General features: G+C 39.5%; 1 protein-coding gene, 2 non-coding genes and 2 pseudogenes across 3 annotated transcripts; 3 read left to right on the top strand and 2 right to left on the bottom strand.

Annotated features, from left to right (window-relative positions):
* Window positions 1–5,882: 5,882 nt before the first annotated feature.
* trnan-guu (transfer RNA asparagine (anticodon GUU)) lies at window positions 5,883–5,956 on the top strand. Its single transcript has one exon. It is a non-coding gene; the product is annotated as a tRNA-Asn (tRNA).
* A 215-nt stretch (window positions 5,957–6,171) lies between these two features.
* trnak-cuu (transfer RNA lysine (anticodon CUU)) lies at window positions 6,172–6,244 on the bottom strand. Its single transcript has one exon. It is a non-coding gene; the product is annotated as a tRNA-Lys (tRNA).
* A 3,875-nt stretch (window positions 6,245–10,119) lies between these two features.
* On the bottom strand, window positions 10,120–10,228 carry LOC134327229 (5S ribosomal RNA; annotated as a pseudogene).
* Window positions 10,229–16,175: 5,947 nt separating this feature from the next.
* LOC134327239 (5S ribosomal RNA) lies at window positions 16,176–16,284 on the top strand (annotated as a pseudogene).
* Window positions 16,285–24,115: 7,831 nt separating this feature from the next.
* Window positions 24,116–25,631, top strand: LOC134326553 (zinc finger protein 180-like; the record flags this gene model as incomplete). Its single annotated transcript, XM_063008727.1, has 1 exon — window positions 24,116–25,631. A coding segment is annotated over one exon (861 nt), but the record flags the coding sequence as incomplete, so codon positions are not given.
* Between the last annotated feature and the right edge of the window lie 1,809 nt (window positions 25,632–27,440).

Below are 27,440 nucleotides of genomic sequence, written 5' to 3'. Positions count from 1 at the left end.
TCTCCCTGCACGTGTTCTAACACGACTATCAACCTCAGCAGGTGTGTGCGAGCCAGTGAAAGACGGAGTATCCTGTAGTGTGTGCGGCATGTCTGAATCTGGTAAAGCTAAGCTAGATTCAGTGTTTTCAGAACAAGGGTCAGGCTTTTCTGAATCAGTCATATTAGACTTGAGTGAACCTTCAGGTGAAGAAGGTGCTGACTCCTCTCCATCACTAGATTCTGACAGGCTCTACACATTGTCCTGAGCTACTACTCCAGAACCTGAAGCCATCTTTTCTTCACTGTCATAGTCCTCTAGACCAGATTCTGTACTAAGCAGTGATTGGTCAGACTCATCAACATCTTCATACTCATACAGCTCAGGAACTGGTAAGAAGTTAACCTCCATCAACAGGTTCCGGTGAACAACTCTTGTACGTCCTGTTACATTCTGTATTTTGTAGACATGAATTTTAGGGTCTGCACTAACAACAGTGTAAAGTCCATCCTCCCATTTGTCTGCCAACTTTCTCTTGCCTCGTTCTCCCTTGTTTGCTACCAGCACACGATCCCCCACAGACAGAAAGGTGCCCTTGATGCACCTGTTGTAATGCTGGGCCTGACGTAGCTGTTCAGCAGATGAATGCTTCTGAGCAATCTCCATAGCACTCTTAAGACCAGAAACCAGTGACCTGGCATACGAATTGTAATCAGCAACTTCAGGACTATTCAAAACTTGCTTGAACATGAGGTCCACTGGCAGCCTAGGGACACGCCCAAACATAAGGAAGAAGGGTGCGTATCCCGTGGTCTCATGAACTGTAGCGTTATAGGCAACGGTGAGGGTCTGAATTTGTTGTGGCCATTTATCTTTTGCCTTGAGGGGCAGAGTATGAAGCATGTTGCCTAATGTGCGATTGAATCGCTCTGTGCACCCGTTGCCCATAGGATGGTAAGCTGTTGTGTGGGATTTTTCAACGGCAGCTAAATGTAGAAGAATGTATCTGCTCTGGAAACCCATATATGCAGAATATGTTATCCCAAAGTTTCTTGGCGACCTGCCTTTGGCACAAGGGAATGCATGAGCTAGTTTTGTAAAGTGGTCAGTAACCACAAGAACATCCACTGTTCGCTGTTTGCTATCTTCTGCTGACCAAAAGTCTATACATACTAACTCCATTGGGGCAGAAGTTTTGATACTCTCCAAAGGCGCACGTGCAGCTGGTTCAGGCGACTTTCCAAATACACACCTTTGACAACACTTGACATGTTCTCTGATATCCTTCTCCATATCAGGCCAATAAAAGCGCTGTCTTGCAAGTGATAGTGTACGGTCTTGACCCTGATGGCCTGCCAGATCATGGATGCCGGACACCGCTCTGTCCTTAAGACTCTTTGGTAGCACATACTGGAATCGTTTCTGCTTGGTTGAAAAATCTTTTGTCACTGTATACAAAACACCATCACTAACATGCAGCTTGTCCCATTGCTTGAACAGCCTGAGGACCTTAGAATCAGCACCTTGTCTGTCTCGTCTAGATGGTCGCCTCTTAGCAATGACAAATGGCAATACTTTGGAGATGACTGGATCCTGCTCTTGACTTAATTTAAGCTCCTCCATAGAAATTATGGGTACTGTTTCTTGGCTGCATGACAGTTGTTGAACATGCTGGGCTAAGTTAACTGCTCTGACCTCCACCGCATCAGCCCAATCACAATGGGTCTGGCAGAGAGCTCTGATCTCAGCTGCATTATACTGAGTTCTGGGTGGTGTATGGTTTGCTGATCTGAACATTTGAGACTGGCAGCTGGCTCTAAAAACATCCTGCACAGAATCCTCCTCTACCCCATTGGACTGCTGAATGGGTGTAGGGTATGGTTCTTCAAGTAACCTCTGCCCAATGGGTTTAGCAAAGGGATCGCGACTCAAAGCATCAGCCACGACATTCAGAGTCAGAGAGAGAGAGAGAGAGAGTCAGAGAGGTTTTATTGTCATTTCAGCTACATACAAGTACATATTAAAACGAAACAGCGTTCCTCTAGGATCACGGTGTAACACGGTACAAAAAGTGCAAGACAAAACAGTGCAAATACAACAATAATACAAAAAATCCTATAATAAATAACTACAAAAGATATTCCTAATTATCCCTAATCTAAACAAGTAATTAGAACACAGGACTAAAGACAAGTGTTAGTACATGATGGTGAATAGATGGTACAATGGTTCCTGAGGTAGTGACATGTTGTACATTAGCAGCGTAAAATTGGCAATGCAGATAAGGTGCCTAAAAAGTAGATATGGTGCAAAATACAAGTAAGGTGCAGAAATTATTGTGCATTTCCAGGAGGTGTGCAAAAATACAAGTAACATAGTCAAAAATGCAAGTAACAGTCAATACAGATCAGTGTGTGGCAGCAGAAAATTTCCGGAGGAAATTGTTATAGTACTGAGTTGAGGAGTCTGATTGCTTGAGGGATAAAACTGTTACACAGTCTGGTTGTGTTAGTCCGGATGCTGCGGTATCGTCTCCCAGACGGGAGCAGAGTAAAAAGTCCATGTGATGGATGGGTTGGATCGTCCACAATGCTGAGAGCTTTGCGGATGCAGCGGGTGTTAAAAATGTCCGTGAGAGATGGAAGAGCGACCCCGATGATCTTTTCAGCTGTCCTCACTATTCGCTGGAGAGTCCTGCGGTCCGACGCAGTACAATTTCCGAACCAGACAGTGATGCAGCCGCTCAGGATGCTCTCGATTGTTCCTCTGTAGAACGTGGTGAGAATGGGGGGTGGCAGATGAGCTTTCCTCAGTCTTCTCAAAAAGTAGAGACGCTGCTGGGCTTTCTTGGTGATGGAACTGGTGTTAAGGGTCCAGGTGAGATTCTCTTCCAGATGAACACCGAGAAATTTGGTGCTCTTGACGATCTCAACAGATGAGCCGTCGATGTGCAGTGGGGAGTGGTCCCTTAGTGTCTTTCTAAAGTCAATGACCATCTCTTTGGTTTTATCCACATTCAGAGACAGGTTGTTGACTTGGCACCAGTCCGTTAGATGTTGTATCTCCTCTCTGTACGCTGACTCATCGTTGTTGCTGATGAGTCCCACCACAGTTGTGTCGTCTGCAAACTTAACGATGGAATTCGAGCTGTGCATTGCTGTACAGTCGTGCGTAAGCAGAGTAAACAGCAGTGGACTGAGCACACAGCCTTGGGGAGCGCCGGTGCTCAGTGTGGTGGTGCTGGAGGTGTTCTTACCGATCCGGACGGACTGAGGTCTCTCAGTCAAGAAGTCCAGGATCCAGTTGCAGAGAGAGGTGTTCAGGCCCAGCGTGCTCAGCTTTCCAATTAGATGCTGAGGAATGATGGTGTTGAATGCTGAGCTAAAGTCTATGAACAGCATCCTGACGTAAGTATTCTTTCTGTCCAGGTGTGTAGAAGCCAGGTGAAGTGTGGTGGATATGGCGTCGTCCGTTGAGCGGTTAGGACGGTACGCAAACTGCAGTGGGTCCATGGTGGGAGGCAGTAGGGTCTTAATATGCCTCATGACTAGTTTCTCGAAGCACTTCATGATGATAGGCGTGAGTGCTACAGGACGATAGTCGTTAAAGCATGACACAGATGACTTCTTTGGCACGGGTACGATGGTGGTCGTCTTGAGGCACGTTGGAACGATGGCGCTGCTCAGGGAGATGTTGAAGATGTCAGTGAATACATCTGCCAGCTGGTCTGCACATCCCTTGAGCACTCGGCCAGGAATGTTGTCTGGTCCAGAAGCCTTCCGTGGGTTGACTCTGTGCAGAGTTCTCCTCACGTCCGCTGTGGAGAGACGAAGCACCTGGTCGTCACAAGGTGGGATCATCTTCCTCGCCAACATGTTGTTCTGCGCCTCGAACCGAGCGTAGAAGTCGTTCAGCGCATCTGGAAGGGAGGCATCACTGTCACAGACGGGTGGAGTCGTCCTGTAGTTGGTGATGGCCTGGATGCCCTGCCACAAGCGCCGTGTGTCACCGCTGTTCTGGAAGTGGCTGTGGATGTTCTGGCCGTGTGCGCGCTTTGCTTCTCGGATCGCCCGGGACAGTCTGGCTCTCGCTGTTCTCAGAGGCGGCTGGTCACCTGCTTTAAAAGCGGAGTCTCGGGCCCTCAGCAGTGCACGCACCTCTGGAGTCATCCACGGCTTCTGGTTGGGTCTGGAAGTGATGGTTCTAGTGGTAGTGACGTCCTCAATGCATTTGCTGATGTAGCAGGTCACTGAAGTCGTGTACTCCTCTAGATCAGTGTAATCGCCGTATGTTGCAGCCTCCCTAAACATGTCCCAGTCAGTGCACTCAAAACAGTCCTGAAGAGCAGAGATGGATCCTTCTGGCCAGGTTTTCACCTGTTTCTGTACAGGTCTGGAGCGCCTGACGAGTGCTCTGTATGCTGGAATTAGCATTACAGAGATGTGGTCTGAGTATCCGAGGTGGGGGCGGGGCTCCGCCCGGTACGCACCGGCAATGTTAGTGTAAACATTATCCAGCGTGTTCGCTCCTCTCGTAGCAAAGTCCACATGCCGATGGAATTTAGGGAGAACAGACTTGAGATTTGCATGATTAAAATCCCCAGCGATAATAAACAGTCCGTCTGGATGAATGTTCTGCAGTTCGCTGATGGCTCTGTAGAGTTCGCTTAGTGCTAACTTCGCGTTCGCGCTGGGTGGGAGATACACCGCGACAATAAGCACGCTGGTGAATTCCCGTGGTAAATAAAAAGGTCTGCATCTAACAATAGCAAATTCCACCATCGGAGAACAGTACGCCACAACAAGCACAGAGTCCTTGCACCATTCGGTGTTAATGTAAACACAAATGCCTCCTCCTCGTGTTTTACCGGACTGAGCTGCATTTCTATCGGCGCGATACGATGCTAGCCCGTCTAGCTGAATGGCACTGTCTGGAATGTTGTCGCTAAGCCATGTTTCAGTGAAAATTAAAACACAACAGTCTCTGTACTCACATTGGGTCGTTCGCTGAAGTCTGATACAGTCCAGTTTATTCTCCAGAGAGCATGCATTTGCGAGGAATAACGATGGTAGAGCCGGCCGGCTTGGGTTAGCTTTTAGCCTAGCACGGACCCCGGCTCGCTTTCCACGCTTCACGATTCACTTTCCCAGGTAGATGTTTAAGATCAAAGGAGAAAGATGCAAGCTTCGAAACCCAGCGCAACTCACATGCATCAAGCTTTGGCTTTGTCATGAGGTAAGTACGTGGATTATTATCTGTCCAGACTGTAAAACTATGGCCCTTCAACCAGTGGCTGAACTTCTCACAGACGCTCCATTTCAAGGCCATAAACTCAAGTCTGTGAGCTGGGTACTTTCGCTGTGATGCACTGAGAGTCTTGCTTGCAAAAGCTACAGGTCTTGCTTTGGATTCTCCCTTGGGCACTTGAGAAAGCACAGCCCCAAGACCATCCAAGGATGCATCAACTGACAAGATAAATGGTTCATCAAAATCAGGATGTGCAAGCACAACACATTCCAGCAGCATACGTAGTCTTCAGCTGGTTAAAAGCGAGCTGACATTCGTCTGTCCAATCTGTAGGGGTAAGTTTTCTGTACACGCCCTGAGACTTCCTGTCTTTAGCCACTTTCCCTCTTCTTTTCTGCCCAGCAGTAAGTGCAAACAGGGGTTTTGCGATAGAGGAACAGTTGGGTATGAAATGCTGGTAATAAAACACCATGCCAAGAAATGATTTGATCCTTTTAACGCAGGGTGTAGCGCCATCCTCCTCCATAAGGTCCTGTACCTCTCATTCAGGTCAGAAACATGCCATTATTTCAATTTACCAAACTTAATTGCCCTTCTGTAAAAGTTAGCAAGTCATGTGACTCATGTGTACTGTCCAATGAAACATCTTTGCGTGTGTCTCTGTGGCGCAATCGGTTAGCACGTTTGGCTGTTAACCAAAAGGTTGGTGGTTCGAGCCCACCCAGGGACGAGTGCCTTTTATTGCACAACCTGCCTGTTGATGAAACGGATATGAGACACAACAACAATGTGTAGCTCCACAGAATAGTGGAAATAAGTAACTGAAAACATCCAGTAAACAACAGTCCTACAAGCACAAATATCCACCTGATAAGTCACTGGAGACCGGTTGTCCAAAGTGGAAGAACGTCCTTTTGGTTTCCGTAGATGTTAAATGAAGATACTCGCCCAACGTGGGGCTCGAACCCACGACCCTGAGATTAAGAGTCTCATGCTCTACCGACTGAGCTAGCCAGGCTTAAGCAGCATGTTAGAACAGACAGCTCATCGGTCAGACCATCAGAGAGATGTAGGTTTAATTCACTAACATCACGACCAGATTAAGAACTAATTCACAGTTTACAAACAAACACAATTCAGAATAAACAACAGAAACAGACACAGACTTACTGTCACTTTTAAACTACTACCTTGACTTGTGTTGAGTTATGAGATTTGCAGTATGATGTTGTTTGGTGTTTGTTAGTGATGAATAGAAGGCTGGTCTATAGAATTTACAATTAATGCCAACTTCAGTGGTTATACAGTTTAAAAAAGTTTTATAAGATAGGCTGTCCTAAAATGACACATTACACATCCCTAAATGCAGTGGCGGCTGGCCAATACGGGGTGCAGGGGCACCGCCCCCCTTCAAATTATTAAGATGTTAAAATAAGTAAATTACATACTGCAAAATAATTATGAAATTAATTAGTCTGTTTGTCTAATTGTCTAATTAACTGTTTATCTAATGGTCATGATAGCATTTTTAAATAAATAAATATTTGTATTTAATTGTTTACATCGTGCACACGTCCCATGCGCGGGGCGCCGGTCTAACGAGTGTCTATGTACGTGCATAAACTTTTGGCAAGCACGTGGTCTGAGGCTGCTCTTTAAATGGTTGTTTTCAATTTTCCACAGGGCGCAGCTCTCTGCGCCCCGTATACACCCACTCTTATTAGAAGTGTGTCACTATTGGCTTATTTTTTTTAAACGCCGTGTGATTGGACAATCCCCGAGTCCACTCATTAACTGATCAATCAGCTGCGGTTCATCAGCTTGGTTCACGTTAAACAGTTAGTTGCAGATGAAGTTAGTTGTAAGATGAAGGTTACAGGATTACAGGAGGTTACAGGATTGCTGTTAGAAGGCACAATGAAGAGGTGACAAAAAATCAGCACATCCTGTCTAGATTAATAGACTGTGTGAAATTTTGTGGAGCCTTTGAGCTGGCCTTGCGTGGCCATGATGAAAGTAAGAGCTCAGATAATCCCGGAATTTTTCGAGGGTTGGTGGATTTTGTTGCTTCTCTTGATGGAGTGCTAAAAGAGCACATTGAGAATGCCACTGTGTTTAAGGGAACTTCATAAACTGTGCAGAATGAGCTACTGGACTGTATGTTGTCTGTTCTGAAGGAACATATAATCAAAGAAGACCAGGGAAGCGATTTTCTTTCAATCCAGGCAGATGAGACAATGGATATTGCCACGCAGTGCCAGCTTGTTCTTGTACTACGCTATATTGATGCTAAAAACAATGTGCAGGAAAGATTTTTTGAGTTCGTCCCTTTGCAGTCGGCCACTGCTGATTCCATTGCTACAGCCCTAAAAGAACGTCTTGCAACTATCCTTCCTGAGGATCAAAAGGGTAAGCTCATCTGCCAGGCATATGATGGAGCCAGCGTGATGAGGGGTGCCACTGCAGGTGTTCAGAAGAAGATACAAGACATGTACCCAAATGCACACTACATCCACTGCTACGCACATCAGCTCAATCTGATAATGCAGCAGGCTACTTCTCACATAACCAAAGTGAGAATTTTTTTTTCTAACCTTGGTGTATTTGCCAGCTTTTTTTCCAGATCACCCAAGCGCACAAGTATTCTTGATAGAGTTGTGGCGCACAGACTACCAGCATCCAGCAACATCAGATGGAACTTTCACAGCCGTACCATCAATACTGTGTTTGAACACAGAGAGGACCTCATTCGCTGTTTTGAAAGCATACGAGACTCTGGTGACTTTGACCCCATTACTGTCAGAGAGGCAGGTGCGTTTGCCATGCTACTGGAGGATCAGGATTTTAAGTTCTTTCTGCAGCTTTTCCACCATGTCATGCCTCATGTGGACCTCCTCTATTCCAAACTCCAGAAGAAGGTCATAGATTCAGTTTATATCAAGGAGAGCATTCAGCAGTTCCAGCAGGACATTCAAAAGATCAGGTAATAGTTGTGCATTTTCCTCTTTTGTTTATTAGTATTATTGTTATTATTATTGTTATTGTAATTTTTTTCCTTTGCAGAAATTCTCTCCATTCCATGGTTAAACAAAGCAGTGAAGGTAGCGGTCAGCCAGTAAAGAAGCGTCGGACACTGAGTGTAGAAGACCATGAAATGATTGCTGCAGAGGTGAGTTGTGGAAGTCACAGTCCAATTAGATTTGTTTAGAGCTGTTTCTATGCTATGCATGAATGATCAGTGTATGTTGGTGTAATGCTTGTCAGCAATATATGTTATTATTCTTGCTGTACTGCAATATATGGGTAATATGGAATAAAACAAATTCTCATAACATTTGGTTCCTGAATTTTCTATAAACCTGTTCCACAAAAATTCTGTTCCAAAAATGCTTGAAAATGGCAGCAAACTCATTTCTATGACTTGATCTATGACTAAATTTCAACAGTGATAGAAAAATAACTATTTAGATGTGAAATAAATAAATTATGATCACTTCATAATTTTCATGTTTATCCTTCTCTAGGTCTGTGATATCATACTGGGACACACCAGTGAGCGCTTTTCCTTCACAAACCACCTTGTTAGTGCCACACTCTTGCAGGGGGACAGGTTTAAACAATACAAGACAGCATTTCCTGAAGATGCACTGAGCAACACCTTAAAAGCCTATCCAGTGCTCAATCAAGGTAAGCTGAAGACAGAGCTTAGTCTTATCTACAGCAAGGAAGAGTTCAAAGCCTGTTGTGGTGCTGTGGGTCTATTCCAGATGTTTATGGAAAATAATCTTGAAGAAGTATTTTCAGAGACTGTCACTCTCCTGAAGATCCTCATCACCACACCCATGACCACAGCAGAAGCTGAAAGGTGCTTCTCAACCTTGAAAAGAATTAAAACCTTTCTGAGAAACTCTATGACCCAGGACAGGCTGAATGCATCGGCCATGTTGTCAATGGAGAAGAGACTAGTGACTGAGATTACTGACTTTAACCATAATGTCATTGAGAAATTTGCAAGACAGAAGGAAAGGAGGGCAAAATTCATGTTCAAATAGTGCTACTTTTAAAGGCTTGTTTTTTTATTGTTTTGTTTTTAATTTGTTGTTTTGTTTGCGCCCCCCTCAAATGTTTTAGCACCAGCCGCCACTGCAAACAAGTGAGCCTTCTCTAACTAGCAGGTCCTATTGACCTGGGCTGTGTGAGATCTGTGTACTTTGGTCAGTGGAAGTAGTTTTATAGCTTTATAAAAACATTTTACTTACGTGTTCAGCCCTGCTACACCAACTGTCATTTTTGTCCCTGTTAAAAACTTTAGCTTAGTTAAAGCAAATAAAGACACATTTAAAATGTTCATCTTTTATTACAGGTTTAAAGTTGTATAAAAGAAATGTTTGTACAAATAATATAAAACCAAAGTACAAAATAAACATTTCACTTATTTTAATTATCTTACAAATCACTTCTCAGTTTTAAAGGTTAAAGGCAGCAGCATCTTTTAGATCAGAACAGCTATTAACATTAAATATCACTAAAGAGGAAATCCTGAAGACAGCAATGTAAACCTTTCATTTAAATACAAGCTGCAGTAAAGTTACATAGTTGATCCATGGTTAAAAAGAACCTCACAGCTCAGCACAATGGTTAAACTGCACAACCCAACAAGTTAAAATAACCCATCATGTGTTCTGTCTAATATTTACACAGTGCTGGGTTGCCAAATAACACTTTTTCACCCGCATTCTGCCTTTTCTTTCCTGCATACCAAAAACAGTTGTCATTGCAGGTTTACAAAAACACTTGGGACTCTTTGTCTCATTGTGTTGCTTGATGAAGAAAAAGCCGCTGGGTCAGTGAGTAACAGGAGGTTTGGAGTGAAGGTGGGTGTGTGTGGATAAAAGCTTCCAGCACCTGGTATTCCGAGGCGGTCTCCCATCCAAGTACTAACCAGGCCTGACCCTGCTTAGCTTCCGAGATCAGGTGTTCTCAGGGTGGTGTGGCTGTAGGCGAGAGACGCTGTAAACAAGCTGCTTATAGACGTCCGTCGTTCAGCCTTTCACTCCGCTGTGTGTCGTCTTTTACTTTCTCTGTTCTACACGCAGCTTTTCAAATAAAAGATCCTGAAACAGAGACAAAACACACAGAGAACCACACACACCACTCAGCTGCTGCTGATGATCCTCTTTCACCTGCATTTAGTACAAAACACCAACAACAAATCATCTGGATTCAACCTTTTCTTCACCAGCAGCACATTAACAGAGTGATTAACAGAGTGACGGTGGGATCTAGTAGCAGTATTGGTCGCTCTTATTACATTTAATAGTAACACTTTAAATACTAAAAGCTCTGAATTTCACTTTTACTCTTTTCTGTTTTTTCCTCTCCTGTTTTCTTCTCCTCTCCAATCTTCTTTATTTATGATTTATTATTTTTATTCTCTTATGATTTATGAATAGAATTTCAGGTTAGATGAAGAACTATTTTGAATTATTACCCACCCAGTCCTTTACATCCACTTTCTATTGTCACTCCAGCTCAAGCCTACATACAAATACATGGACCGTGAGTTTAGACCCATTTAACAACCATGGACATCAGATTCAAAACCAAACTCTCATCACACAGAGGACTCGGATGGAATTTACAGTTTAACAAATACATTTATTCATCAATAAAGAAACACTTGGTCACCTCCATGATAAGAAAACACCTGAATTACCACAATAGTATTTATTTATTTTTAAATGTAATTTTAAAACATGTCAGTGCAGTCTGTATTAGGATTTATATGAACTGGGTTTTATGCACTAGAAGATGGTGGAATAATTAAACGTAAATATGAGTATTTCTTTTAACAAAGGAGTTTAGCTACCACTAATTTGGTCTATAGATAAACACAAAGAACAAAGACTCATGATGATAGAACAATGCAACACTGTTCAGTCCACAGCCCTCCATTCACACCTTCTCATGTACATTCTGGTTGAGGACGGTTCATTATTTGCTAAGTGGAAATCATCTAAAGACTAGAATTTTGGAGTGTAGACCTAGAAATGTTAAAGTAAGAGGCTATTCATTTATGAAAACTTAGCAAACACCATAAAGACCAGGGTAAAATTCTTCCACTTGAAAGTAAAAGTTGTTCTGTGTTTATTAAAGTAGATTAAACTTAAATAAAGAATAAAAACAGATTCAGATCTGAGGTTGGTACATTACACCACATTAAATTTGATGATTAATGATCATATTCATACCATCATGTACATTTGATAATTGAAGTAGAACAGTTCTAGAAAAAGAAAACCATACAGCTTTACCTCCTGTGTGAATGCGCTGGTGTTGTTAGAAAGAATAATGCACAAGAATACTTTCTACACTTTTAACAGTGATGTCGTTTTTCCATGTGAGTTTGTTGATGTCGTTTAAGATTATTTTCATGAGTAAAAAACTTTCCACACTCTGAGCAGAGATACGGCTTCTCTCCTGTGTGAACACGCTGGTGTATTTTAAGGTCACTACTTTGAATAAAACTCTTTCCACACTCTGAGCAGTAATATGGTTTCTGTCCTGTGTGAATCTGAGGTTGGTACATTACATTTGATGATTAATGATCATATTCATACATTTGATAATTGAAGTAGAACAGTTCTAGTTGATATTTGAAAATGAAACACGACATCAGTCACAAAAACGTAACTTCTGTGTGGCCGTACTGGTGTCTATTAAAAATGCTGCTTCCAGTAAAACTTCATCTGCACTATAAGCAGCAGCATGGGTCATCCTCTTATGTGAATGCGCTGGTGTGGTATACTTAAAAGATATTCCTTTCACTAAAGTTATTTTCAGTGAACTGTGATACGACCTCTCTCCTGTGTGAATGCGCTGGTGTTGTTGTAGAACATAATGTGCAATAAAATACTTCCCACACTCTTAACAGTGATACAGTTTCTCTCCTGTGTGAATACGCTGGTGTACTTTAAGGACACTACTTTGAGTAAAACTCTTTCCACACTCTGCAGTTATACGGTTTCTCTCCTGTGTGAATACGCTGGTGTACTTTAAGGTCACTATTTTGAGTAAAACTCTTTCCACACTCTGTGCAGTTATATGGCTTCTCTCCTGTGTGAATACGCTGGTGTACTTTAAGGACACTACTTTGAGTAAAACTCTTTCCACACACAGTGCAGTTATACGATTTCTCTCCTGTGTGAATACGCTGGTGTACTTTAAGGTCACTACTTTGAGTAAAACTCTTTCCACACTCAGTGCAGTTATACGGTTTCTCTCCTGTGTGAATACGCTGGTGTACTTTAAGGTCACTACTTTGAGTAAAACTCTTTCCACACTCTGTGCAGTTATATGGCTTCTCATTATGGTGAAGCTGGAAACACTCGCACACACGTAAATCAAAACTTACGGTAATTTAAAGATATAGCGTTCCCGTCAAAATCAATCCTGTTGTAATGCATGTTTGATGTACGTTTATTTACATCTAATTTTTAATTGCCACAAACCTCATGCGGGCCGGTTGGGGATGTCTCGCGGGCCGGATGTAAAATGACGATTATAAAATGACTAATAGTTTAATGATAAAATATTACTAGCTGTAATACCAATGTAAACAAAATACATCACAAAAAAGTATCAATCAGTATGTAAAATGAAAGTATATTATTATTAATAATAAAAGATTCTCTAGTAGTACTGATCGATCATTTGCCATTTCACCAATATCTGTGACACCCTTGATTCTGGGCTAGTTTCAGCTTCAGGGTTGATTTTAGACCAGACATTAGGCTGAACCTGGCAACTCTCGTGATTTTCCCGCCAAATTGGGCTTCTTTCAAAATGTGTCATGGCTGTCTAAAAGCTTTCATTGCAAACTGTACAAAATGTTTTTAATGAGGATTTGTGCTCACATATCTATGAACAAGGTCTACTAGTTTTAGAATGTGAAGGACGGGTTTAGACAGACTTAGAGGTGAATATTTGTGCTAGACTTGGCATCCCTGTGTAGAGTTAAATTGTTTGGCGTTGGTTCCAGTTGCTGCTGGAGGTAAACAGACCGAGTACAAGTACAGTCTGTGTTCCTGTAGTTATGAACTGCTCTCATTCTCGGCAGTTTGAACAGGATTCAAACGGAAGGTAAAGCTCTTATTTTCAGGTTTTGTTTCCTTCCCTTTATTAATCTTTATGTTTCCTCAGTGAGCTCGTATCACTGCTCAGAATGTAGAAAGTGCTTCAGTAAGTCCAACAGTTCACATATTTCTACACCATAAATACAGATAAATCTATAGGTGGGTGTTTCCTCTTATAGTTTTCTTATTGTTCCTCATATACAGTAGAAACTAATTCACACAAATATACATACAGCATTTTACATGACTTAGATTCTTATCATAAAAGCTTTATCTAAGTTCATGTCATTTCACTTTACAGAAAAGCCTTTCAATTCCTTGTTTGTGTTTAGGATTAAATGTAAATAACTTCTCTGCTGAGATAAATAGGTGTAGATTTACTTCACCCATCATGCTTTGTGGCTCCATCTACTTCATTTGCACACGTTCCATAGATAATGAGCTAGTACTTCACACAAGAAGGTGTGAATGGTTGGCTGATGATTGACCAATGCAGAGTTTTTAACTGGTCTTGGGTCTTTGTCCTCAGCTCTATTTAAGGACTAAACTCTAGACTTGTAGCTGAGTCACTTGGTAAGAAGGTTCTTCTGCACGTTCTTCATTAGAAACGACCTGCTGGAGACACCAGCTTTGTTAAAGTGACTGCCAGGATTCTAACAGGAAGGTAAAGGGTTTTCTTGTTTGTTTCTTTTACATTTATGTTGCATTTGTTGTTCTTTATATTTTATGTTATTTAATATCATTAGGTTAATGTATTCAGACTGTTTAAAATAGCTTTATGCTCATAATTGTGGTGTTTTAAAGCCTTTTTTACTCCCAGCACACCAAAGATTTACACTTGTGAGCTAATTATTAGTCCTGTCATGAACTGGATTAGATTTGCTTGGTGCAGGACTGATGTTGAGAAAGTCAGATCTCTTATATCTTTATTTATATCAAGTTATTTATAGTTATTTAATTATTAATCTCTGCAGTATTTATAAGTATTTTATCCTGATGTTCTTTGAATTCAGATTCTCACTTAGACGTGAAGTGAATTTAATGTTTTTATTACTAGGTGATGAGTTTAATATTATTGTGGTATTAATGTAGTAAAAGTAATTCTAATGAATCGACTTGTTTCTTTGTTTCTGTTGCTTTCCAAGGAAACAGTTTCTACAGTCTTATCAAAGCATAAACATGAAGAACTTTCATCACTGCTCAGAGTGTGGAAAGAGTTTTGCTCAACAGGGTACGCTCCAAAGACACCAGCACATTCACACAGGAGAGAAACCATATCACTGCTCAGAGTGTGTAAAGAGTTTTACTCAAAGCAGTAACCTTAAATTACACCAGCGTATTCACACAGGAGAGAAACAGTATCACTGCTTAGAGTGTGGAAAGAGTTTTGCTTACAGTAATGCTCTTAAATTACACCAGCGTATTCACACAGGAGAGAAACAGTATCACTGCTCAGAGTGTGGAAAGAGTTTTGCTTACAGTAATGCTCTTAAAGTACACCAGCGTGTTCACACTGGAGAAAAGTCGTATCACTGCTCAGAGTGTGGAAAAAGTTTTGCTCAACAGAGTAACCTCCAAAACCACCAGCGTATTCACACAGGAGAGAAACTGTATCACTGCTTAGAGTGTGGAAAGTGTTTTGCTGAACATAGTACCCTTCAAAAACACCGTATTCACACAGGAGAGAAGCCGTATTACTGCTCAGTGTGTGGAAAGATTTTTGCTCATGAAAATAATCTCAAACGGCATCAGCGTATTCACATAGAGAAACTACATCACTGTTAAGAGTGTGGGAAGTATTTTATTGCACATTATATTCTTCAACAACACCAGCGCATTCACACAGGAGAGAGGTCGTATCACCATTCACTGTCTGAAAAGAATTTTAGTGAAAGGAATATCCTTTAAGTACACCACACCAGCGCATTCACATAAGAGGATGACCCATATTGCTGCTTATAGTGCAGATGAAGTTTTACTGGAAGCAGCATTTTTAATAGACACCAGTACGGTCACATAGAAGTTACGTTTTTGTGACTGAAGTCGTGTTTCATTTTCTACTAATATCCACTAGAACTGTTCTACTTCAATTATCAAATGTACATGATGGTATGAATATGATCATTAATCATCAAATGTAATGTGGTGTAATGTACCAACCTCAGATCTGAATCTGTTTTTGTTTATTATTCAAGTTTAATCTACTTTAATAAACACAAAACAACTTTTACTTTCAAGTGGAAGAATTTTACCCTGGTCTTTATGGTGTTTGCAAAGTTTTCATAAATGAATGGCCTCTTACTTTAACACTTCTAGGTCTACACTCCAAAATTCTAGTGTTTAGATGATTTCCACTTAGCAAATAATGAACCGTCCTCAACCAGAATGTACATGAGAAGGTGTGAATGGAGGGCTGTGGACTGAACAGTGTTGCATTGTTCTATCATCATGAGTCTTTGTTCTTTGTGTTTATCTATAGACCAAATTAGTGGTAGCTAAACTCCTTTGTTAAAAGAAATACTCATATTTACGTTTAATTATCCCACCATCTTCTAGTGCATAAAACCCAGTTCATATAAATCCTAGTGAAGAAAAGGTTGAATCCAGATGATTTGTTGTGGTGTTTTTGTACTAAATGCAGGTGAAAGAGGATCAGCAGCAGCAGCTGATGTTCTCTGTGTGTTTTGTCACTGTTTCAGGATCTTTTATTTGAAAAGCTCCGTGTAGAACAGAGAAAGTAAAAGACGACACACAGCGGAGTGAAAGGCTGAACGACAGACGTCTATAAGATGCAGCTTGATTATAGCATCTCTCGCTTACGGCCACACCACCATGAGAACACCTGATTTTGGAAGCTAAGCAGGGTCAGGCCTGGTTAGTACTTGGATGGGAGACCGCCTGGGAATACCAGGTGCTGGAAGCTTTTATCCACACACACCCACCTTCACTCCAAACCTCCTGTTACACACTGACCCAGCGGCTTTTTCTTCATCAAAGCTACACAATGAGACAAAGATCAGCTCATACTTTCATTCTTACTACAGTAAAACACCTTCAACTGACTTTTAAAGTGAAGTTCAAAATGTTGTACAGACATCGTCACCATCTAGTGCTGCTAGAAATAAATTACAGCTTATTACTTGGGTACAGATTTGTGACTTTATTATTATTATTTTATTTTTATCATTATTAATTGATGTTGTGTTTGTTGTAATAAAAAAACTCTTCATGTTTTCAAGTTTAAAAGCATAAACAGCACCGTCTATAAAGATAAGATAAGATGAGATAATCCTTTATTAGTCCCACAGTGGGGAAATTCCCATCGTTGCAGCAGCAAAGGGATAGTACAGCACTCAGCATAAAAAGATAGACAATAAGAGGAACAATGTATGATAATAATAATAATAAATTAATAATAATAAGTCAGGAAAAAAACTCTGAAAAATATTTACAATAATGACAAATAATTGCACCTGGGAGAAATATTGCACATTGTAATAATTTCACATGGGGAAAAAAGTCAAACATTGTTATGAATAATTTAAAGTGTGTGTGTGTGTGATCTGCTTGGAGCAGTGCTGGTTATACAGTCTAACAGCAGCTGGAAGGAAGGACCACTTCCCACATTTGGGGTGAAGCAGCCGGTCACAGAAGGAGCTGCCCAGTGCTGCCAGAGTCTCATGCATGGGGTGGGAGTCGTTGGAGCTTGGCTAGCATCCTCCTGTCTCCCACCACCTGCACTGGGTCTAAGGGGCTCCCCAGGACAGAGCCGGCCCTCTTAATGAGTTTGTCTAGTCTCTTCCTGTCCGCTGTAGAGATGCTGCTGCCCCAGCATACCACTCCATAAAAGATGGCTGATGCCACCACTGTATCAAAGAAAGTCCTCAGGAGTCCCCCCCGCACTCCAAATGAACTCAGTCGCCTGAGTAGGTACAGTCTGCTCTGACCTTTTTTATAAAGGGCAGTAGTGTTAACTGACCAGTCCAGTTTGTTATTTAGATGAACACCCAGGTACTTATAAGAGTCCACTCTCTCAATGTCCATTCCCTGGATGTTCACTGATGGTAAAGTGGGTCTGCACCTGCGGAAATCCACCACCAGCTCTTTGGTCTTGCCCACGTTTAACTGGAGGTGGTTCTGCAGACACCAGTCCACGAAGTCCTGAATCAGTCCTCTGTACGTGGATCCTCTTGTGGATCCTCTTGTGCTTATAGACTAGTTGGTTTGTAGTGTTATTTCTAAGCTTCTACTGGTGTGAATGTGTGAGTTGGAAAACAAAACATGACATTAGAGAAACTGCTTGGAAGAACGTCTAGGACTGACTGTAGTCCTCTCTAAAGCTACCTGAGCAGTGTTGGGGTAGTTACTCAAAAAAGTAATCCATTACTCATTACTCATTACTTAACTAAAATTGTAATGGGATTACTTTACTCATTACATCCTGGAAAATGTAATCTCGTTCCTCATTACTTTACTTTCACGTTACATTCTAAACCCAAACAAATACTGTATGGGTCATTCTATAATTTGGGGTACATTTCACATCACCAAAAAAGTACAAAAACAATGTTCTTTCTCAATAGAACAATCAGTGATTCAAGTTAATATATTCCTTTAGTGTAACAGCCACTATTTGCAAAGCTTAAACATTATTATTATTTTTTTTTTTTTTAAAGGGACAGTAGATGTAGACTACTAGGTAACTTAGTTGACAGGTAACATAGTTGACAATTTCCCTATTTTGACCCATAACTTCAGTGGTAGACCTTGCCTGGCTGACCACATGTCATTTCTTGAACAGAATAATGTCTAATTTGAACATACATTTTAATTAAAATTATAAAAAAATTGTAACCATGACAATGTATGTAACATAGTTGACGGTCAATTAATATACTCATTGACAATGTTCTATTATAGATAAAATATTTTAAAAAATAAGAGGACATTCACCACAGTTTGTTCAATATACCCTCCACAGAGAAAAATGATATCATGTAATGCTGGTCACATAGTTTTAGAACAAACCATTTTTGAGTTGCTGAGTGGAGTTCTGTTAGTAACATAGTTGACAGAACTTTTGCGGACAATAATAAATAAAGATATTTAAATTATTTAAAAGAGAAACTCAATTTAAAAAATATAATTTTTCTTTAGTATTTAAACTTTTTAAATAAATAAAAAAATAGATGTTGTTGCCCTTAATGATTTTATTCATTATTTTGAAACCAAGGCACCCTCAACTTAAAAAACGGACACAGCAAAAACTGTTCATTTAGGAACATCATGACAAATTTCAAGCTAAATGAAGCATAGGATGCACATAATGTTTTTGTGATATTACAACATGTTTTCCATTAATAGGTAAAATATGACATTTTTAAAGAAAATAGTTAGAATAAATATAATTATTATCATTGGACATGGAATGTACCCCAAATTCTAGAATGACTCACATACTGGAATCACATCTACAAACAAATTCCATTTATTTACTTTATTTATTTAGTTTCAGAAAAATCCTCTCTTGTGCAGAGATGTGCCTGTGTTTGTTTCTGCTTTAAAACATACACGCCATGAACCAATCAGATTTAACATCATTAAACGAGTTTATTCCTTAATTATTTGTCCTTATACTAGAGGAGCGACTCGGTTCCTTTAGTTCATTTCAAAGAGTCGTTCAATAGAATCGGTTCGTTCGCGAACGACTCATCCCTCATCACAGTAACTGTAATGTCATTACAAATATGTAACTGTAACGCGTTACATGACTTCGTTACAGATAAAAAGTAATCACGTGACTGTACCGCGTTCCCCCCAACACTGTAGCTGAGAGATACAGGGCTAATGGAGATGTTTTACTGCTAAGCTGCTGTTCAACTCCAGTCCAGTTGGTGACGCTGGTGCGTCTTAAGTTGTTCTGCCAACCGCCATTAAACATCATAAGAAGAACAAGAAGCTGCTGTGTTTGTACTGTAGAGCCTCATCTGTAAGTAAAATATGTAGTTAATTATAACCCTTATATTTAATTATAACCACATTCTAATTAATAATAAAACTAGAGTTTATAATAAAACATCACTGTGAGGATTTGAGGAGCTTTAACTCCAGTTTTATTTAAACAAACAAACTATTAGCTGCTCCGCTAACTGTTAGCATCACACATGATTCAGTACTGATGAACCGATTCATTGAACCGATGAATCAGTGGATTGTAACGGATTCAGAGTTTATTCATTATTAAATCTAACATTTTGATATAAACGCGTCACATGTTCAGCTTTGTTTACAGTTTGTAATGTTTGATAGAAACAGCGAGTTCTTGTAGCTTTGTTTACTAAAAGTATTAGTACAGCACTGTTATTGGGAGTGGATGAGAAACTAGATGTAAAGAACATCAGACTTAATCATTTCACTTTGGGCCACAAAACCACTTCCACCAAACTCAAAGGGTTGTTTCCCAGACAGGGATTAAGGCTTATAGTCCAGGACTACATTTAGCTTTAAATAGAGAATCTCCATTCAAAATGCTGTGTAGTCTAGGACTAGGCTTAATCACTGTCTGTGAAACCAACCCAAAAAGTTCTATTAGAAGTCTTTTCTGTCTGATGCTGCTGTCCCACAGTAGTTTCAACATTTTCACTCTGTTTACAGCCTCACAGCATTAAAAAATAAACAGTTAAAACAGTCTGAAAGAGTATTCCTGGATTTCTCTTTAATAGGGAATAAAGTACATTTGTCTATCTGTCCGTCTGTCTGTCAGATCTTTTAATAATGCAGTCAGCAGAGGAGGGACACGTCACCCCCATAGATCTACAAAATGAAGGATTCCAAGAGAAACTAATAAAAAAGGAGGAGGAAGAAGATGGAAGTTACTTCTGTAAGTAAATGTGGAGCAATTTGCGATGTTTCCACCAGACAGTGTGGTACAGTACAGTATGGTACAGTACAGTGTGGTACAGTACAGTGTGGTACAGTACAGTATGGTACAGTTCAGTGTGGTACAGTACAATGAGGTACAGTACAGTATGGTACAGTACAGTGAGGTACAGTACAGTATGGTACAGTACAGTATGGTACAGTACAGTGTGGTACAGTACAGTGTGGTACAGTACAGTGTGGTACAGTACAGTATGGTACAGTAGAGTGTGGTACAGTACAGTGTGGTACAGTACAGTGTGGTACGGTACAGTGTGGTACAGTACAGTGTGGTACAGTACAGTAGGGTACAGTACAGTGTGGTACAGTACAGTGTGGTACAGTACAGTAGGGTATGGTACAGTGTGGTACGGTACAGTGTGGTACGGTACAGTGTGGTACAGTACAGTAGGGTACAGTACAGTGTGGTACAGTATGGTACAGTACAGTGTGGTACGGTACAGTGTGGTACGGTACAGTGTGGTACAGTAGAGTATGGTACAGTACAGTGTGGTACAGTAGAGTGTAGTACAGTACAGTATGGTACAGTACAGTGTGGTACAGTACAGTGTGGTACAACACAGTATGGTACAGTACAGTATGGTACAGTACAGTATGGTACAGTACAGTGTGGTACAGTACAGTATGGTACAGTTCAGTATGGTACAGTAGAGTGTGGTACAGTACAGTGTGGTACAGTACAGTGTGGTACGGTACAGTATGGTACAGTAGAGTATGGTACAGTACAGTATGGTACAGTACAGTATGGTACAGTACAGTATGGTACAGTACAGTGTGGTACAGTACAGTATGGTACAGTACAGTGTGGTACAGTACAGTATGGTACAGTACAGTGTGGTACAGTAGAGTATGGTACAGTACAGTATGGTACAGTAGAGTTTCTTCTTCACATATTGATGAATTTCAGGTGAAGGATCTTTAATCCCTGTGGAACACGTCACCTCTGAGGAACACCTCACCCCAGAGGACCAACAGTGTGGAGGTTTCCAGATGAAGCCTGTGAAGAAGGAAGAACCTGAAGATAAAGATGAACTCAGTAAGTAAAAATAACATTTATTATTGAATTTATTTGTGTCTATCACTAATACTAACCAGGGCTCTAGAGTGCGACCAATTTGGTCGCACATGCGACCTAATTTCTCAATGGTGCGACTAAAAAAAATCTCAGGTCGCACCGGTGCGACCAGGCGTCCGAGGGAAAAAAAAAACAACAGACACACATTAGGCCAATATCATGGTCTAAACCAATCAGAGATAGTGAAGGGCGGGACAATATTGTAGCGGTGATATGTGAGCGACATTCAGCTCAGCCAATCAGAATGCAGCACCAGGTTTATACACGTGCGTTTGGACTCGCCGGATGTCCCCAGAATGGAAGTTCGGGTTCTGGAGCTCGGCGGTGTAAAGTGTTGTAACGCTCACTTAAGTCCTGACTAAACAGTTAAAGTGACTCTACCCTGTCGTGTGCCTTTATTCCCACACCTCCACCACCGCACAGCAAAAGACCCGCAGCATCCCCACCGGACAGCGGCTAGGTGAGCCGACCCTCTACGGTAGTAAGGGGCTAATGCTAGCGGTAAAGTGCCGCGATAGTGAAAGTAAAAACACGACAATATTTTCGTTAAGTAAAATATAAAAATAACTAAAAGACCAAAATATATTACAATACATGTAGTCAAAATACACAGTGAGTGCACCGCAAGCGATTTTGGGAATCTGTGTAAAAGATTCAGTAAAGCCGATGATATAATGCACTGCATTTAAGATTACACTCTAACACACACACAAACATATACATATCATTTTAAATATACACACACATATAAATAGATATACACACATACATACACATTTACTCTATTATTTTTATAATTTTTAAAAGTGTGCTATAATTAGTCTGTAATACTATAATTAACTGTAAAGAAGACAGTGGCCGGCAATAGTGTATTTGTGACTGGTTCTAATACATTTCGAATTGAAAGGCTGAAAAAGCCCAATGCATCTATAAAACACATTACATGCCGCGATAAATGCACTGCTCAAGTGTCCCCTCTCCCCACTGCCCTTCATTGTCAGGCAGCAGAAAACAGATCATCAGACGAGGCCATGTTGACCAGATTGTTAGTTATTTCCAAGTCAATATTGCCTGTATGGACAGTGATTTAAAAAAAAAAAAAAAAAGTGAACCTGTAAAACTGCGGTGTTAAATGCGATGCGGTCGAAAATTTGGGTGCACCTAACTTTTGTGCTGGTGCACCTAAGAAAAAAAGTTAGGTGCACCAGTGCAACCAGTGCAAAACGTTAGTCTAGAGCCCTGCTAACACTAACAGCACCACTAAACCCTCACAGTCACACAAACGACTCTAATCTCTATTTACACAAATAAAGAAAACCGTCGAGCCCAACTTGTGAGAATCTGTTCAGCCATGATAAATAGAGACAGCAGCTGATCTGGTGTTAAGAACCACACAAACTACAATAATAATAATAGCAATAAGTTTAACTTATATAGCGTCTTTCAGCAAACTCAAGGTCGATGTACAATGACAAAACAAACATAACAGAAGGGATCGATTACACATAGAATTCAAGAAGAAAAATGAAAGTATTGTGTATAGAGAAATTCACAGAGAGAAGAGATCCAGCAAAGAGTCGAGCAGAGAGTTCTAGAGTGCCTCCCATAGTGGACAACCTAAAGAAATTAATCATTCATGATGCATCATGGTACAGGACTTTATCATCAGATCTCAGTTTAACATTTACTAACAATCTTTATTATTTATAATGTTATAAATGTATTTGATTATTTATAATGTTATAAATGTATTTGATTATTTATAATGTTATAAATGTATTTGATTATTTATAATGTTATAAATGTATTTATTATTTATAATGTTATAAATGTATGTGATTATTTATAATGTTATAAATGTATTTATTATTTATGTTATAAATGTATTTGATTATTTATAATATTATAAATGTATTTGATTATATTGTTATAAATGTATTTGATTATTTATAATGTTATAAATGTATTTATTATTTATAATGTTATAAATGTATGTGATTATTTATAATGTTATAAATGTATTTATTATTTATAATGTTATAAATGTATGTGATTATTTATAATGTTATAAATGTATTTATTATTTATGTTATCAATGTATTTGATTATTTATAATGTTATAAATGTATGTGATTATTTATAATGTTATAAATGTATTTGATTATTTATAATGTTATAAATGTATTTATTATTTATAATGTTATAAATGTATGTGATTATTTATAATGTTATAAATGTATTTGATTATTTATAATGTTATAAATGTATTTATTATTTATAATGTTATAAATGTATTTGATTATTTATAATGTTATAAATGTATTTATTATTTATAATGTTATAAATGTATGTGATTATTTATAATGTTATAAATGTATTTGATTATTTATAATGTTATAAATGTATTTATTATTTATAATGTTATAAATGTATTTGATTATTTTCTGCTTCAGAACTGAACAAGGATTTCTGCTGCTCCTCGTGTCCACGTTCCTCTACAACCCAAAATCAGCTCCACAATCACATCAAGAGCTGCAACCATGATAAATATGAGACTCTGGTGAAGATTAAGACTGAACATGAGGATCTGACGCCCACCAGAAGCTCCAGTAATCAGCAAACGTCCTCTGGTACTGTCAGCATTAACACCTCTCTCAGTCCCACACAGGAAGAAGGAAACGTCTGCTCACAGTGTGTGAAGAGCTTCAGGTACCAGAGTGCTCTCAAAATACACCAGCGCATTCACACTGGAGAGAAACCATATCAGTGCTCACAGTGTGGAAAGAGTTTTAATGGACAGAGCCATCTCAAAATACACCAGCACATTCACACTGGAGAGAAACCGTATCAGTGCTCACAGTGTGGAAAGAGTTTTAATGGACAGAGTGATCTCAAAATACACCAGCGCATTCACACTGGGGAGAAACCGTATCAGTGCTCACAGTGTGGAAAGAGTTTTAATGTACAGAGTAATCTCAAAAAACACCAGCGCATTCACACTGGAGAGAAACCGTATCAGTGCTCACACTGTGGAAAGAGTTTTAATCAACAGAGTGCTCTCAAAATACACCAGCGCATTCACACTGGAGAGAAACCGTATCAGTGCTCACAGTGTGGAAAGAGTTTTAATGGACAGAGTAATCTCAAAAATCACCAGCGCATTCACACTGGAGAAAAACCATATCAGTGCTCACAGTGTGGAAAGAGTTTTAATGGACAGAGTGATCTCAAAATACACCAGCGCATTCACACTGGAGAGAAACCGTATCAGTGCTCACAGTGTGGAAAGAGTTTTAATGGGCAGAGTAATCTCAAAAAACACCAGCGCATTCACACTGGAGAAAAACCATATCAGTGCTCACAGTGTGGGAAGAGTTTTAATGGACAGAGTGCTCTCAAAATACACCAGCGCATTCACACTGGAGAGAAACCATATCAGTGCTCACAGTGTGGAAAGAGTTTTAATGGACTGAGTGATCTGAAAATACACCAGCGCATTCACACTGGAGAGAAACCATATCAGTGCTCACAGTGTGGAAAGAGTTTTAATATACAGAGTAATCTCAAAAAACACCAGCGCATTCACATTTTACAGAAATGATGCTCACAGTGTTGGGGAGAAATGTTTAGCAATGAATGAATTATACTGTGTAATTAATAGGTCATAATAAGTAAATAGTAATAATAAAAGTATAAATCTTTAGGTTAAACTATTACTGGGAAATAATGGGATTATCTATAGTGGAGTGAATGGTGGGTAGAACCAAGAGGTTTAGAGCCTGATGTAAGTGAATGCTATCAGTTAATAGTGGAAGTGAATTGAAAATAAAATGTATTGGATTGGCTAGCATGTATTGGTCTTAGTGATACTGTGCTTGATTGGTTTTCTTCATACATTTCTAGACGTGTACAGTATGTTCACAGTAACTCCTGTTACTAGTGGTGTCCCTCAGGGCTCTCTCTTGGGGCCTCTACTATTTATAATTTACCTGCTTCCCATTGGACGTATCTTTAGGAAATACAACATTAAATTTTATTGTTATGCAGACGACACCGAGCTATACCTGTCCACTGTGCTCACGACTACTGTTCTTTCTCCATCTCTCTCTGATTGTCTAATAGAATTAAGAACATGGTTCTCTTACAATTTTCTCACATTAAATGCTGATAAAACTGAAATTCTTCTTAAAGGTAGAAAATCTCCTCTCTCAAAATCTAACAAATTCTCAGTGATGATGAAGAACTCAGTCGTCTCTCCTTCCACTCACAATCTTTCATTTCATGCACATATTAACAATATCACACGATCCGCTTATTTACATTTACGTAACATAAATCGTCTACGTCCATTCTTTTCTCCTAGAAGTGCTGATGTTCTTGTTCATGCCCTGGTCACATCTCGAATTGATTATTGTAACTCTCTCCTTTTTGGTCTACCTCATATGGGAGCTAGAGCTTTTAGCTACTCTGCCCCACATCTCTGGAACTCTCTCTCTCCTGACATTCGCACCATTGATTCATTCCCTAGTTTCAAAACATGTCTTAAGACGTATTTATTTAACCTCGCCTACCCTTAATCTGTGTAATTTATTACGTACTGATGTTTTGTATTGTAAGGTGTCCTTGAGTGTTTTGAATGGCGCCCATAAATAAAATGTATTATTTTTTTTATATGTTGGCACAGATGTTACTTATACTTGTTTTTCACACATTTTCATAGTTTGGCTTATACAGAGGTGGAAAATAACGAATTACATTTAGTCGTGTTACTGTAATTGAGTAGTTTTTTGTGTACTTGTACTTTTTAAAGTAGATTTTATAACCTGTAATTTTACTTTTATTTAAGTATGTTTTGTATTGTAAAGAATTGTAATTCGCTAAATTTTAAATAACTTTCATTACTGAGTTAAAAAATACAATAAAATAAAAAAGTCGACATCAAACCCACGTTGCAGTCGTAGTCGCAATTTAACTGTTACAGGACATGTTTTGTTCCGTATTTTTATCAGTGAGAGAGAAATGCTGCAGATTAGACTGAGACAGGGTGATGTGTACAACCCCTGGCAAAAATTATGGAATCACCACTCTTGGAAGATGTTCTTTCAAATGTTTAATTTTGTAGAAAAAAAAGAAATCACAGACATGCCACAAAACTATCATTTCTCAAACTGTCAACCCTCTGGCATTAAGAAACAATAAAAAAAGAAACAAATATAATAGTTGTGGTCAGTCACAATTGCTTTTTTTTTAGATCAAGTAGAGGAAAAAAATATGGAATCACTCAAATCTGAGGAAAAAATTATGGAATCATTAGAAAACACTGCACCATTATTACTTTGTTGCACCACCTCTGGCTTTTATAATGGTTTAAACTCTCTGAGGCATGGAGTTAACTAATGACAAAGAGTATTCTTCATCAATCTGCCTTCAACTGTCTCTTGCTGTTGCCAGATCAGCTTTGCAGGTTGGAACCTTGTCATTGACCATTTTCTTCAATTTTCACCAGAGATTTTCAAATGGATTGAGATCCGGACTATTTGCAGGCCATGCCATTGACATTATATGTTTTCTTGAAGGAAAGTTTTCACGTCCTTTGCCCTATGGCAAGATGCATTATCATCTTGAAAAATGAAGTCATCATCACCAAACATCCTTTCAACTGATGGAATAAGAAAAGCGTCCAAAATTTCAATGTGGACTTTGGCATTTATTGAAGACCATCTCCCCTGTGCCTTTACCTGACATGCAGGCCCATATCATCAACAACTGTGGAAATTAACATGTTTTCTTTAGGCAGTTATCTTCATAAATTTCATTGGACAGACACCAAACAAAAGTTCCAGCATCATCACCTTGCCCAATGCAGATTCGCGATTCATCACTGAAGATCACTTTTATCCAGTCACCCACAGTCCACGATTGCTTTTCTTTAGCCTACTTTAACCTTGTTCTTTTCTTTTTAGGTGTTAATGAAGGCTTTTGTTTGGCTTTTCTGTATGTAAATCCCATTTCTTTTAGGTGATTTCTTACAGTTCAGTCACAGACATTGACTCCACTTTCCGGCC

Source organism: Trichomycterus rosablanca, chromosome 14 (genome assembly GCF_030014385.1).
Source record: "Trichomycterus rosablanca isolate fTriRos1 chromosome 14, fTriRos1.hap1, whole genome shotgun sequence".
Taxonomy (NCBI): domain Eukaryota; kingdom Metazoa; phylum Chordata; class Actinopteri; order Siluriformes; family Trichomycteridae; genus Trichomycterus; species Trichomycterus rosablanca.
The sequence above is the reverse complement of the archived record's forward strand: the minus strand, read 5'-3'. Positions and strand labels throughout refer to the sequence as shown.